This window comes from Diceros bicornis, chromosome 38 (genome assembly GCF_020826845.1).
Source record: "Diceros bicornis minor isolate mBicDic1 chromosome 38, mDicBic1.mat.cur, whole genome shotgun sequence".
NCBI lineage: Eukaryota > Metazoa > Chordata > Mammalia > Perissodactyla > Rhinocerotidae > Diceros > Diceros bicornis.
Genome location: NC_080777.1, coordinates 30484019 through 30498976, shown reverse-complemented (window position 1 = coordinate 30498976; position 14958 = coordinate 30484019). Strand labels below are relative to the sequence as shown.

Sequence of the window (14958 nt, the reverse complement as noted above, 5' to 3'; positions counted from 1 at the left end):
GGCAACCACCAATTTGTTCTCTGTTTCCATGAGTTCAGTTTTTTTAGATTCCACATATAAGTGAGATCATACAGCATTTGTCTTTCTCTGTCTGACTTATTTCACTTAGCATAATGCCCTCAATGTTTATCTATGTTGTCCCAAATGGCAAGATTGCCTTTTTATGGCTGAATAATATTCATATATATATATGTATACACACACACACACACACCTTTATCTATTCATCCATCGATGGACAATTAGGCTGTTTCCATGTTTCCATGTCTTGGTAAATAATGCTGCAATGAACATGGGGGTGCAGATATCTCTTCAAGACAGTGATTCTCTTTCCTTCATATATATTCCCAGAAGTGGAACTGCTGGATCATATGGCAGTTCTATTTTTAATTTTTTGAGAACCTCCATACTGTTTTCCACAGAATCTGCACCAGAGTTTACATTCCCACCAATAGTGCACAAGGGTTCCCTTTTCTCCACATCTTCACCAGTATTTGTCTTTTGTTTTTTTGGAATAGCCGTTCTAACAGGTGTGAGGTGATATCTCATTGTGGTTTTGATTTGCCTCATTTCCCTGATGATTAGCGATGTTGGGCACCTTTTCATGTACTTGCTGGCCATCTGAATATCTTTGGAATAAACATCTATTTAGGTCCTTTGCCCATTTTTTAATTGAATTATTTAGATTTTTTACTATTTGGTTGTATGAGTTCCTTATATATTTTGGACATAACCCTTTACCAGATATGTGGTTTGCAAATATTTTCTCTCATTTCGTATGTTGCCTTTTGCAATGCAAAAGTTTTTTGTTTTTTTTTTTGTTTTTTTGATGAGGAAGATTGGCCCTGAGCTAACATCCATGCCCATTTTCCTTCATTTTGTATGTGGGACGCCGCCACAGCATGGCTTGATGAGCAGTGCATAGGTCCGCACCCGGGACTCAAACCTGCAAACCCCGGGCTGCCAAAGCAGAGTGTGCAAACTTAACCACTACACACCGGGCCAGCCCCACAAAAGTGTTTTAGTTTGATGTAGTCTCACTCATTGATTTTTGCTTTTGTTGCTCTTGGTTTGGGTGTCATATCATAAAATCATTGTGCAGATCAATGTCAAGAAGCTTTTCCCCTATGTTTTCTTTTAAGAGTTTTATGGTTTCAGGTCTTACATTTAAGTATTTAATCATTTCGAGTTATTTTGTGTATGGTATGAGCTAGGAATCAGTTTCATTCTTTTTTTGTGTGTCTGTGTGTGTGAGGAAGATCACCCCTGAGCTAACATCCATGCTAATTCTCCTCTTTTTGCTGAGGAAGACCAGCTCTGAGCTAACATCTATTGCCAATCCTCCTCTTTTTTTATTTTCCCCAAAGCCCCGGTAGATAGTTGTATGTCATAGTTGCACATCCTTCTACTTGCTGTATGTGGGATGCAGCCTCAGCATGGCCGGAGAAGTAGTGCGTCAGTGCGCGCCCGGGATCGGAACCTGGGCTGCCAGTAGCGGAGCGCGCGCACTTAACCGCTAAGCCACGGGGTCGGCCCCAGTTTCATTCTTTTGCATGTAAATATCCAATTTTCCCAGCACCGTTTATTGAAGAGACTATCTTTTCTCCACTGAGTATTCTTGGCTCCCTTGTCAAATATTAGTTGACCGTATATGCATGGGTTTATTTCTGGGCTCTCTATTCTGTTCCATTGGTCTATGTGTCTATTTTTATGTCAGTACCACTTTCAGCTCTCATCAAGAGAAAAGACACAAAGTCATCAACAGATTTGGCAAAAACTCAAATTTACGCTGTATCCCATCTTCTCTTTGGACATTACAATGTATAGCAAAATCCAATACCATGTACACACAGTAAGAAATGTTCATGCTCCTCATCAGTCTAATTTGTATCATCAAAGAATAATCAGGACACTCCTAAATATACAATGGGTATACAACCTCAGAATGGCAAACACAAGGAATGATGGGTCATCCTTTTGTCATTTGGTCTATTTCCATGTGAGTCAGTAAGAAGATACATGATGTTGACAATTGATGACTAATGCTCTGTAGACAGATCTAATCCTCTCCTAGCATATGATAATGAAGAATTCTATACAGTAAATGCATTATTTTCTGTAAGTAGCAATGTTTGAGAGTCTCTCCTGGCTCCTCTAATCCCTTAGGTTACCTTGCTTCTTCACTTGCTCCAGAAGAAGATCCTTCATGGCAGGCTCTTCTGCAAGGTCAGAGGGGACTTCACCTTCACTATTCACAATACCCACACTGGCTCCATGGCTAATGAAATACCTGTGCAAACATGATCCAGGATCAATATTATCTCTGTCAGTTTAATATCAATTCATACTCACGTTTTTGGGGTTCAATGCAGAGCAAGGCCTCTATTTTGAGATTTTAAATATGGTCCCAGATAAGGTGCTTGAATTATTAATTTCTAACTCCATTAGCCTTCAATAATTAGTACTGGAAGCTTCTCTACTTCCTGACATCAACCAACAGGATTTCTTTCACATTTATATTCCTAACCGCACCCAGTGGATAGCAAGAGACTTTCTAAATACCATAAGGAAGATATGCAGCCCTAAAAACTCATCCACCATCCCTGAAGTCCAAACACAGGTTCCCAAAAGGACTTACTACACCTGTAATACTGAGAATGAGAGTCCCCAGAAGACATGTAAAGAAGTAATATTCACGAAAACTTCCCAATGCCACATCATAGTACATTAAGTTGTGTTGTGGCATGAAAATAGAAAAATAAAGGATGAACTAAAATTTGCAGGAATACGCCTAAATTATGCCTCCATAAAACTCTCCCTTCAACCAGCCATCCACACGAAATCTTCTACACCCTAAGAGGAAACTGAATTACTAAAGAAATAAATAGTTAAGTTTTAAATAGTTAGATTCTATATCAAAATAAAATAGTTGATCCTGAAGAAGAAAGGTTTGATAATTTCAATACCTTACATGGATCCTTTTTGATTTTCCAAATACTTTCACATAGAGTTATATAATGAGCCTTAGACAATTTTATGAAGTAGGCAATGTGGGTAGTATTACCCCCACTTGAGAAATTGAGGGTCCTAAATATTGAGTAATTTTCTTAAAATCACATAGGTGGCAAATGGCAGAGGTTATGGCCCCAGTCTTTTGATCTCAAGTCTAGTTCATCTAGTTGAACTAGTTGATCTAGTTCATCTTTTCACTAGATCAAGTTACTTTCAGGCCAGTGAGAATCCCAATAATGCTGGGAGCTCTATCAAATACTCAGAAGTATTTAAAGGGGAAAGAAAAACTACTTAAATTAGACCTCAACCATTCAACAATTCAGTAAACATTTATTGGTCCCCTACTATATTTAAGGTACATTATAGACACCATAGGAGATTTTAAAAAGATAATCGATGTATGCCCATTGTATTCAAAGAGTTGGCAGAAGAGAAAGAATCAACAAAGATTAGATTAAGACCATGTTTTTGCTTTCTCAGTGCCTACTACCTAATATAATAGAGCCCCAATACATGTTTTTAATTTATAGATCAATTCCACATATATAAAGTGCAAAGGCATTCACAATTCATCTAATTTTTAGCTGTCTCCTTCCTTCCTTCCTTCACACTCTCAGAGGAAGACAGACTTTTTCAATTCCAAGGCTAACTCCCTCTCACTGTATTCTTAATTCCATCGAGTACCAGTTCTCTGTCCATCAACTGCCCCTTCATTTCCACATATTCAATAGCTCCTCTTTTCTGGTTCCCCTCCTTCAGGCCAAAGGAAAATTCAACTACACCTCCCCACCCTGAAAAACCAAAATGCAAATAAAATATGCAATAAGCACCCAAAAACTGGTTTTTGAATTGACCATACCCTATACTCTAATCAAATTGAACCTCTTACTGTTCCCAAACACATCCCACTCTCACTCAGCTTTTTCTTCCAACTGGGTGAAACACCCTCTCCTTCTCCTTTCCTGTCTACAAACTTTTCATATCTTTCAAGGTACATTTTAAATGCTTTTGCCTTCATGAAGCCTTTGCCTGTTCTCATTGCATTTTCTCTCTCCTTCCTTTAATCCACCGTCTACCCCCACCCCTCACTAGCACTAATTCTGGACCTCTGTCATGACATACACTGTATCCTGACGCAACTGCCCGATCAGGCTGAAAGCTACTTGATGGTAACAACTGTGTCTTCCTCACCATTATCATTGCCACGACACCTGACACTTTCTCTTTTGGCACTCCACAAATATTGCTTGAAATAAATGAAACATCTTAACCACTCTGCTCTGACATCCATTCCATCCCTTACAGGATCAGGCACAATGTCACCTGGGTATACAGGTTCTCACTTTTCCCTTTTCTGACATGTTCTTAGGCCCATGATCAAAAAGACTCATTTCTAGAAAGTGATCTGGCTCACCATGAATCAGAAAGAGATTGGAATTACTCAGTTTTCCTGGGTTTCTCCCATGTAGACATATTATTAAACTTTGATTGAAAAAAAGAAAGAGATTACTGTTAAGTAAGTCTACCTTCCTAAACTATTTTTAGAAAAAAAATAAAGTAAAAATCTCTTTAGTTTTACACTTTTACCTGAATAAGAATAAATATCAACCTATGAAGTAATATTTGCTTTACCCCTGAGAATCTTTATAGTTACCCAGTGGCTCAGAAATACCCAGTAGCTCAATAAATATGCCCCTTAGAAAATAAAGCCTTAGGGCCGGCCCAGTGGTGTACTGCTTAAGTTTGCACACTCAGCTCCGGCGGCCCAGGGTTCGTGAGTTCAGACCCCAGGCGCGGACCTACACACGACTTATCAAGCCATGCTGTGGCAGGCATCCAACATGTAAAACAGAGGAAGATGGGCATGGATGTTAGCCCAGGGCTGATATTCCTCAGCAAAAAGAGGATTGGCAACAGATGTTAGCTCAGAGCTAATCTTCCTCACAAAAAAGAAAAGAAAAGGAAGCCTTCCTATCCTACCTAACTCATCATTGATATTAGGTCTTTTTGCTACTATTCTAAGGGAGGAAGAAAGAAAATGAAATGTGTTAAAAAAGAAACTCAGAATAAATTAGCATCCCAATAAATTATAAAGTCAAATTAAATGCTGTACCCTTGGGTCATTCTGCTGCTTCCAAGTTAAACACTTACTGGTAATAAAAATGTAAATCAGCAATAAGCCTGAACTCAAACTAAAATGAGGAAAAAATAGCCTCTAAACCTCTTTTTAAAAATATATCCTGGGGCCGGCCTGGTGACATAGCAGTTAAGTGCCCGCACTCCGCTTCAGCGGCCCACGGTCTGCAGGTTCGGATCCCAGGCATGCACTGATGCACTGCTTGTCAGGCCATGCTGTGGCGGTGTCCCATATAAAGTAGAGGAAGAAGAGCACAGATGTTAGCCCAGGGCCAGTCCTCCTCAGCAAAAAGAGGAGGATTGGCATCGGATGTTAGCTGAGGGCTAATCTTCCTCAGACACACACACACACACACACACAAAATAAATAAATAAAATAAAAATATATCCTACTGAGTTAAAAATGAGACAAAAAAGGTCATCACAAAACATGAACTATAATGTACTTGGATTCTTCCTAGAAAGCCAGTTTGCGTTTTGTTCATTCCCACTCCCTTGAAATTTAGAATTCCTAACGATTCTGGGAATAAGAGTGCAAAGGTTAAGATCTTTAAGATACAAAAAGAAAAATGACAAAATGGCCAAGGGCTAATCTTATCTAAAACACTGGTTATAGGCCCTGAGGTAAAGCAACCAACATGAATAAAATCAGCAATGAGATTCTTTTCCATTGCATAGAAAATAAATAAATAATGACAGTAAAGTCAAAACCTGTCTAATAAGACATGCGTAATGAAAGATAAATTTGAAAAGGCCATCCCTACCACCACCTCATTCGTGCAATGGACTCTGGTCTGGATCATCTCTCTCCTGGTCAGATTTTCATATGTCTAATTAGTAATAATTTGTACGAGGAAATAGTAACTCTCACTGATTCCTTTCATTCCAGGTAATACTTATTTGGGCAAGAGATTGTTAAATTTTGAACTTATTTCTAAAGTAACTGTGTTCATCCACAAAGATGAATCAAAGAAACTACTGTAAAAAAGCACTTATAATCATTCTCTGTACTCAGCTTCACAAAAGGAGAAAAAAAAGAGACTCCATGGATAATGCCAACACAAGTTATCCTAATTCTAAGCATGAGCTCTGCTTGTTACCTTCCAATGGAAAAAAGGGGAAATCTTGGAATGTAATGAGATTTGGTAGCTAAAAGTCCGAAACAAGCCACCTAAACAAATAATTAAATATCAATAATAAGGGGCTAACGTGTTCTATAAATGTTTCTCAGATAAATTTTTAAAGTGAACAACGATTCTATAAGGAAGCTGCCTTAACACTTAGGCATCAGAATGCCAGCACTGGGGGGTAAGGCTGAGAACCAGAGCCTTTCCTATGAGACTCTGAAAAGAGGGCACCCAGGGAATGAAGGGATGACTGACTTTTACTGAATTAGAACAGAGTAAAGAACCAAGACTGAGGAAAATGCACTGTTCACTTCTGTTGGCTTTGGGGCCAATCCAGTCATCCACTTTTTAGAACAAGCAGCCCAGTCGAACACCAGTGCTGCTGCCTACTGTTTCTCTGGCTCTGACCCTCCCTTTGTCTCCTTCTCCCACTGGGCTTCCCTGGCTCCGAAGCAACCCAGCGACATAGGCTCTCCCCCAAGAAATTCAGGCAAACCTCTACACAGCTGCCAGCATGGTTCTCCCTGCTGAGTAAGAGAGATATAATAGAGTGCTAATCATATGGAAAAATGCCTTAAAACAAGCAATCTGATTTTCAAAGGACCACAGAATATCACGATTTTATGTAGGGAATTTACCTTATCAATCTAAATTTACTCTCCTCTAGAATACATTCAGTTGCCTCATTTGAAAGATGCTTCAACTGCCAAAGTCTCTTTTCTATTTAAAAATAACCTCCCTGATCATTCTTTCATTCAACAGACATTTATTTAGTACCTCTTATATCCCAGACACCATGTGGTAAGGATTCTTCTGCCCAAAGGAGGGGCAACTAGTTGTCACGGAGGTTAGTAGCTACTGGTGTGTCTTAATAAACACACCACTCACCAATGTGAGGGCACATGCCAATCCCTGCCTTTCCTTTGTTCCATACATTTAGGCTCATTCTTCCGCCATCAACCACCTGAGTGTTGTGATCAGTAGGCCAGGCATTCTCCACCTTCATTTGTACTAAGAATTGATTTTTTTTTTTTTCGTGAGGAAGATTAGCCCTGAGCTAACATCCGATGCCAATTCTCCTCTTTTTGCAGAGGAAGATTGGCCCTGGGCCCTGGGTCTGTGCCCATCTTCCTCTACTTTATATGGGACACTGCCACAGCATGGCTTGGCAAGTGGTGCATCAGTCTGCACCGGGGATCCAAACCTGCAAACCCTGGGCCGCCAAAGCAGAGCACGTGAACTTAAACCACTACGCCACTGGGTTGGCCCCCAGTACTGATTTTTTTAAAACAATAAAAGAGATTTACAAAGAAGTCCAGAAAAAATCCCGAGGCCTGCCTACATACATGCCTAGCTTTTAGTTGCGCAAAAAGTGAACCCAGACAGTGCAACAGAGAGAAGCCATCTCTGCACATCCCAACAAATATGAATTACCCGAAAAGAGAAGCAAACAAAAAATTTCAACTAAAATACTGTGGATTTAGCAGCTAGGTAAAACACAGTATCAATTATTCCTTAAAAATAATTCAACTTCCTACTTTTATAATTTGTAATAAACAGAGATAACTCTTTACGAAATTGAAATTCTTAAGAGCAGAAGAGAAGTGAAGGCTATTCCTACAAAAAATGCAAACCCACAGAGACTCACTCTGCTATGTTGAGATAGCCACAGGAAGCTGCTGCGTGAAGGGGTGTCCAGCCCTCGTTGTCCTGCTGGTTTACATTGGCTCTGTTCTCCACCAGAAACTTCACCATGTCCAAATTTTCATCAATACAGGCCTGGAAAGAAAAGTCCATTCATTCACTCAACAAGCACATACTGAGTTTTACTACTGCCAGTCACTGCTCTGGGCACTGACAATGTAGCAGTTCTAATGACATATTAATTTCTATTTCTTGCATACTGATAAAAATGTCCAGAGTACGACCTCTAAGCTTTGTGAGCTTATGCAAACTCCTGAATTGTCTCCATTCCTCAACATCTCAGCTGTCAAACAGGTACGATGATATTACTGTTATGTACAGTACTACTAGGATTAATTGTGAAAGTGATTTCTAAAGAACTAAAATGGGCGAGCTGCTTCATCATATTACAATATTGGGAACCACTAATTTGCTTATGAATTTGAAAGGAAAATAGTCACATAGGATCAAATGCAATTTTCTTAGTGGGAAGTTGTAGCTTAAAATTCTAGAGTTGCTAAACAATCCCTGCTTTCGTGAAAAAGGATGAATGAGGTGATCACTTCAGACTGAAATGTGTATTTTCTTTTCATGTATTTTCTGAAGGGCTTCAAATAATATGGCAAAGTATGTTTGCAGTTATGGGTAGTCCTCAGCTGCCCATCTCACAGCAACAATTAGGAGAAAGCAGAGGAGCTTTTTGAATAGAGGCTTCAAACCCACCAAAAGCTGAAAAGAAACAATCACAAGGAGCAATGAGATCCGCAAAGACCAAAAGGCTGTCTGAACATATCTACAGAATAAAAAGGTTGATAAAGGTAATCATTATCAAGGCTTAGATGCTTCCAAAACAGTTGGGATAATTCAGGATCTAAAAACAAATAAGACTTCTTTATTTTTAAACTTGCCTTTTAATTCTCTCCTTTTCAGAAAAACTAAAAAAAAAAAAGGTTAAAACTTAAGCTGGTAAACAATTATCCAGATCAAAAAGATTTTCATAATAACATGAAGATATTATTTGTTGACATTTGCACTGATGATGCACAGGCGTGGTGGGTGAAGGTGTGGAGCCTCAGCATGAACCAAGGCAGTGGCATCCAAGGAGACCAGGACTGTATTCTTCCCCACCACGCACTGGCAGTTAAAAAAAAGCCAGTTTCACTTAGGAATGACCTTGATGAAGCACTAACAATCACTGATTTTATTAAATCTCAACCCTTGATCATAAGCCTTTTAACACTCCGTATGGCCAAACAGAAAGTATGTACAAAGCGCCATGACTGCCCCCGAAGCTCGACGGTCGGCTCGAAGGAAAAGCACTGTGCGTCTGTCTGAGCGGCAAGACCAACTACCTGCTTTTTTCACAGAATGCTCTCTTTACTCAAAAGAACAACTGACGACAAATTATGACTAAGACTTGAAAACGAACAAGGTGAGCCCGTCACTTCAAAGACAATAACTAGTATTTGTTGCCATTGATAAAATTTGACCATCCAAGTGAAATTAGAATTTTGGGAAACATATCCACTACCATGAGCTTGACAGTTTCCTAATACTCACTCTTCTGACGAGATCAGTGGGACTAACAACCAGTGTGACTAGTTAATATCGTATAATGAAATGTATTAACATTTGGAAGATCTGCGTAAGTCAATGAACCCACATTTTCCAAACAATCAAGGGTATGGTGTTAGAAAATCATGCATGGGTAAAAGATTCATTCAAAGTACAAGTCAGACCACTTGATTTCAATGTCATAAAATAAGAAAAGGCCATGATGTGGTCTCAGATTCCACACTGCAACTAATATTTAAGAAACTACTACTTGTTGGAGTTTTAGTATAGCATCTAAGAAGAATATCCACAATTGTCTGAACAGGCTATTAAAATATTCCTCCCTTTTCCAAATATATATCTATGCAAGGCCAGATTTTCTTTATATACTTTAATCAAAACAATATATCACAAGAGACTGGGCAATGCAGGCATTAAGGGAGATTGGTAAAAATGTAAAACAATGCCACTCTTCTCATTACTTTTTGGTTTTGAAAATATCTAGTTATTTTCAATTAAAATATGTGATTTATATTAACAGGTAATGGGTTATTGCTATTTTAACTGAATTAATAAGTACATGTTTTTTACATTTCTCCGTAATATATAATAACCCATATGAACAAAAGTTCTCTGGAGTCCTGAATAAACTTTTAGAGTGTAAAGGAATCCTGAGATCAAACAGTTTGAAAACCACTGTCTTCAATCAAACACACCAAGGGATATTTTATGGCGATAATGACCAACTGTTTAAACACCAAAGATTACTGTGGAAGAATTAAAGTTAGAACTCCAGAACCTTTCTAACTATGGGACTTAAGTAGTACATATATTAACAAGAGAACTTATGGGAACTCCTTCCAGAGTCCAGACATAAACCTCATGTCAATCCTGCCGTGAAGAAGGGGATGGATGAAAAAAGGCTGATTCATTTCAGATAAAAATTTAATAAGGTAACTCTGGTTACAAATGCCATCTCTGTTCATTTTTCCTAAACTATCTGAAACTCTTTCTGTAATTATTGAGTTAGCTAAAATTTGTGCCTAGATTTGATTTGCTGCAATATAATATATTCCTCCAAGCTGACCTTTTGAGGCCTGATGACTTTTACAGCCAATATTCATAACGGTCTCTTTTCAACAAGCAGCTCCAAAAATTATATTTCTTCTATGGTTTATCACCTTCTACAAGCATTCCCCATTTACTCCTTACCTCTTCGCCACGTAAAATATTTCATAACTATTCATAATATTTTAAGATATTTCATAATTATACTTATCACTGAATTTCTCATCTGTCGCATGTCTGCCAGTCTGCAATCCCATAGGAGAAGATTTAGCCACCTCACTAAAAACTGTTAATAAAGACTTTTAGATGAAAGGATGGAAGGGGGTACTTTTCAACAAGGTACTGAAGTCCAAGGAGAAGAAAGTATTTTAGAGGGTAAGTACACTCTTTGCCTATGTAATAATCAACTCCTATATCAAGAACGTCAAATGTGCCGTCTTAACCTGTGTTAAGCAGCTGGGTCAACTGCTTCTTGCTTGGTTGCAAAATTTTTTTGGCTCTGAAAGCAGAACCTAAAAGCTTAGCTCCAACGGCCACGCCACCCCCAGGCAGACTTTTGGAAGCCAGTGTTTTCAAGATCATTCTTTGCCCTTTGAAGATGACAGCAGCCAAATTCCAGAGAGCCTAAAATAAGCCCAGCCAGCCCAGGTATCAAACGAGAGGAAACCTATCTTTTCTCTTTCCTTCCCTCTTACTTCTCTCCCTTCCTTTTCTTAATCTCCTTCACTCCATCATGACTTTAGTTCTCTTCCTTTTCAGCTTCATGATATTTTTGTCTATGAATCTCAAATCCTTGACACAGCATTTTTGTAAGAATGACACTGTGAGGACATCTGAGAGGACAACAACAAGCTGGCCTAATCTGCAATGTAATCTGGCAGATCATCAATCTCCAAAGAATCATCTCAGAGAAAATAAAGCAGAGAAAAAAAATGTTCAATTATCCCCCACATCCTCCACAAAGAGAAGGACAGTATATTGTTGAAAGCACGACCTCTGGAGTCAGACAGATCTGAGTCTGCATACCAGCTCTGCCAATGCATATAATCTCGAGTGAGAGATCTAACCTCAGCGTCAGTGCACTCATCAACAGCACGCAAACACCACCTAATTTATAGAATTTTGTGAGGATTAAAGGAGACAAACCTTGGAATACTGCCTGACGTTGTTTTTAAGCCCACAGTTTAACAAATAGCAACTTCCCCGGGAAAAGGCACAAACTGTACTTACTCCTCACCCATCACTGCCTTCCTCCACCTCCAGTATCTTATGGGGGGAAGGCAGTTTGGTTAAAAATATCTTTGAACTAGCAAGATTTAGAGCTTGTCTGCTAAGTCTGACTTCAGAAAATTCCCTCTCTAATGTCCAGGATCCTGCAGGTTCCAAAGTTCAGGAGCTATGTGAATAAAATAGCAGGTACAACGGTTAAGCTGAAAGAGAATCATCCTGGAGAAACTAATCAACAGAGTTGTAGGAATTCACTCTCACGAAACATCTTGGAGTGACTGTTCTCTGGGTTTTTTTCTTTCTTTCTCTCTTTTTTTTTTTTTTTACCTCCAGAAGAAGGAATATGACTAAAGCATGGAGGAGAGACAAACAGTCCCTGAAAACCTTCTCAAGTGAATAATGACTAAATTTAGATGCCCTCTGCCCATTCCCTCTGCAGCTGCGCTGCTGACTCATGCACGACTGAGGTATGATAGATGGGCAGATCGCCCACCTATAAAACTTCGCCCAGGGCCAGGGACTCCAGCACCATGCCTCCGCACAGAGACATACTGAACCCTACAGACAGATGGGTCGTTCCTTTTCTTCAACACGCAAAGGAGGCTAAACAAGATTTTCTTTCTTTCTTTTTTTTTTTTTTTTGTGAGGAAGATTAGTGCTGAACTATTAGCCCTGAGCTAACATCCGTTGCCAATCCTCCTCTTTTCGCTGAGGAAGATTGGCCCTGGGCTAACATCTGTGCCCATCTTCCTCTACTTTATATGGGATGCCGCCACAGCATGACTTGACAAGCGATGCATCAGTCCGTGCCTGGGATCTATCTGAACCTGCAAATCCTGGGCCGCCAAAGTGGAGTGTGTGAACTTAACCACTATGCCGCTGGGCCAGCCCCTAAACAAGTGCCTGATGCTACTCATGATAGCAACTGGAAAATCCTTCTTTGCATTCTTTGCACCCAATTCCTTTTGCTGTGGCTTTTACGTCCATTTCCTTCTATTTTGCATTCCTGAAGACACACAGAATATTGCTAAAGTAACAACTTGTTTTAAGCTCTTTAAGAAAAGGAGATATTATTTATTAGTCCATAGAGCTGTTAGAAAAGTTGCCAGGGAATAACTTAAAGCTTCCTAAAATTAGCATATCACATTTCCTTGGCAATGACCAGCTATCACCAAGAAAAAATACTTGATTTTACCAATAAAATGGGGAAAGAGCACTATGATCTCTCTACTGTACCTAATACTTCTCTCTCTATATCAAAGGCAAAAGTGACTTGATCAGTGCCAGGATTAAATCTGGGAGTACAGAGAAGGCCTTATAAAACAAAGCCTCCCCCGCTCCCAAAATAGCCTGCAACTGTCACCACCACCAAGTGCTGCTGGCTCCAAGAGCTGACCTTGCTGCTGTGTCTCAGAACACTGCTCAAACTACCTGCCTTGGCCCCAGAACAGCTCTCTTCCCCACAGAACCCCGTTCCAGGTGCCAGGGCAGATGACACACCAGAAGCTGCGCTTTGTGCAGCATAACACCTGCTGGTTTGGGCTGTTTAGCCCACGCTTGCCTTGATTTCAGCAAATCGTGCTGACAAAAGTGTTGGGAAATGATGATGCTGGTAATACATCCCCATTCCATACCTTTCACTATTTTATCCTTTACCTCCCCAAATTTATATAATTCAATAATAATAATTTACATATAATTTATATAATTTGACATATATATTCCCCAAATTATATAATTTCTACTTTATGTTGAAAACCCTAAGTGCTTGGAGATAACAGCAAAGAGCATAAATTCTTTCACACGAATATTTATCAGCCAAACACCAAATCTCTGAATCACCTGTATGAATTTCTCAAGGCCCTGCTAGCAAAGTGAGAATGTAAGTTCCACAAGGGCAGGAATCTTTGGCTATGTGTTCACTGATGAACACACACCTAGAACAGCACTTGGCACACAGTAGGCCCTCAATATATATTTGTTGAATGAAAGAATGAATGCCCAAATGCATGGAACGTCACACTTTTTGTGCATTCAGTGGATTCTCAGTTATCTAAAACCACCCAAAGACTTCTCTCCAGGCTGCCCAAACAGATCCCACCAAAATCGTACAGCACTTCCAAGTACAGACTGGGCCAGGGCAAGGGTGTTGTATGCTGCTGCCTCCCATCATTCTGTATTGTCCTTGGATCTCCTTCCCTTTGGAGTAGTATGTCGAATGGTGGCCCCCCAAAAAGATATGTCCATGTCCTAATCCCTGAAACTTGTAACTGTTACCTTACTTGGAAAAGGGATCTTTGCAGATATAATTAAGGATCTTGAGATGAGGAGATCATCCTCGATTATCCAAGTAGCCCCTAAATCCAATGCAAAGTGTCCTTATAAGACAGGCAAGGGGAGATTTCAAACAGACAGAAGAGGAGGCAACTGACCACAGGCAGAGAATGGAGTGATGCAGCCACAAATCAATGAATGTTCACAGTCACCAGAAGCCGGAAGAGGTGAAGAACAAATTTTCCCCTAGAGCCTCCATAGGGAGTGTGGCTCTATTGACACCTTGATCTCAGACTTCTAGACTCAGAACTGTGAGATAATACATTTCTGTTGTTTTAAGCCACCAAGTTTGTGGTAATTTGTTACAGAAGCCACAGGAAACGAATACAATTGGCACAGAACAGGAAGTCAGAAGCTAGAGGGTCTGCCCACATCTTGACTCCTTGGTATTAATGAAAATCATAGCAGTGATTCACCCTTCTTTCCCAGATAAAAAGTAGTCCAAAAATGAATTATACCACTTTTTAAAAGACAATTACATTTAGTAGACAGTTTTAGAAGGTTTAGTCCAAATAGCAAATGCCCTGAAAGATCTGACCATGGTTTTCACATTACGTATTTTGCTCAAAGCACTCTGGCTAAGGACTGAAACTGAAACTAGGGTGGCAGCACTGAGTTGGCTGTGGAAATCGAACATTTCTAAACTCAAAGTCCCAAAGTCCCCTTGCTCCACGAGGTAGCCTCATGGATTTGACATCAACTCTCATCACTGACAAGAATTTATGCAAGTAAATTAAAGGTGGTAAAGGAGTGAGGAAATTTGGAAGCCTCAACCATCAGCAGGTCATCACCACGAGACGGCTTTAACATATTAGTA

At 39.7% G+C, this 14958-nt stretch overlaps 1 protein-coding gene across 10 annotated transcripts in view; it reads right to left on the bottom strand.

Annotated features, from left to right (window-relative positions):
• The window catches only part of PPP1R12B (protein phosphatase 1 regulatory subunit 12B), a 215298-nt gene that overhangs the window by 153633 nt on the left and 46707 nt on the right, over positions 1-14958 (bottom strand). For all 10 annotated transcript variants that reach the window (XR_009217139.1, XR_009217140.1, XM_058533822.1 and 7 more), the window contains exons 2-3: positions 7924-8054; positions 2172-2290 (exon numbers count right to left, since the gene is read on the bottom strand). Coding sequence is in view for 8 of the 10 variants with exons in the window: in XM_058533822.1 (XP_058389805.1) it covers positions 2172-2290; positions 7924-8054 (250 nt within the window). In the remaining 2 variants the exon portion in view is untranslated. The remainder of the gene's footprint in view (positions 1-2171; positions 2291-7923; positions 8055-14958) is intronic.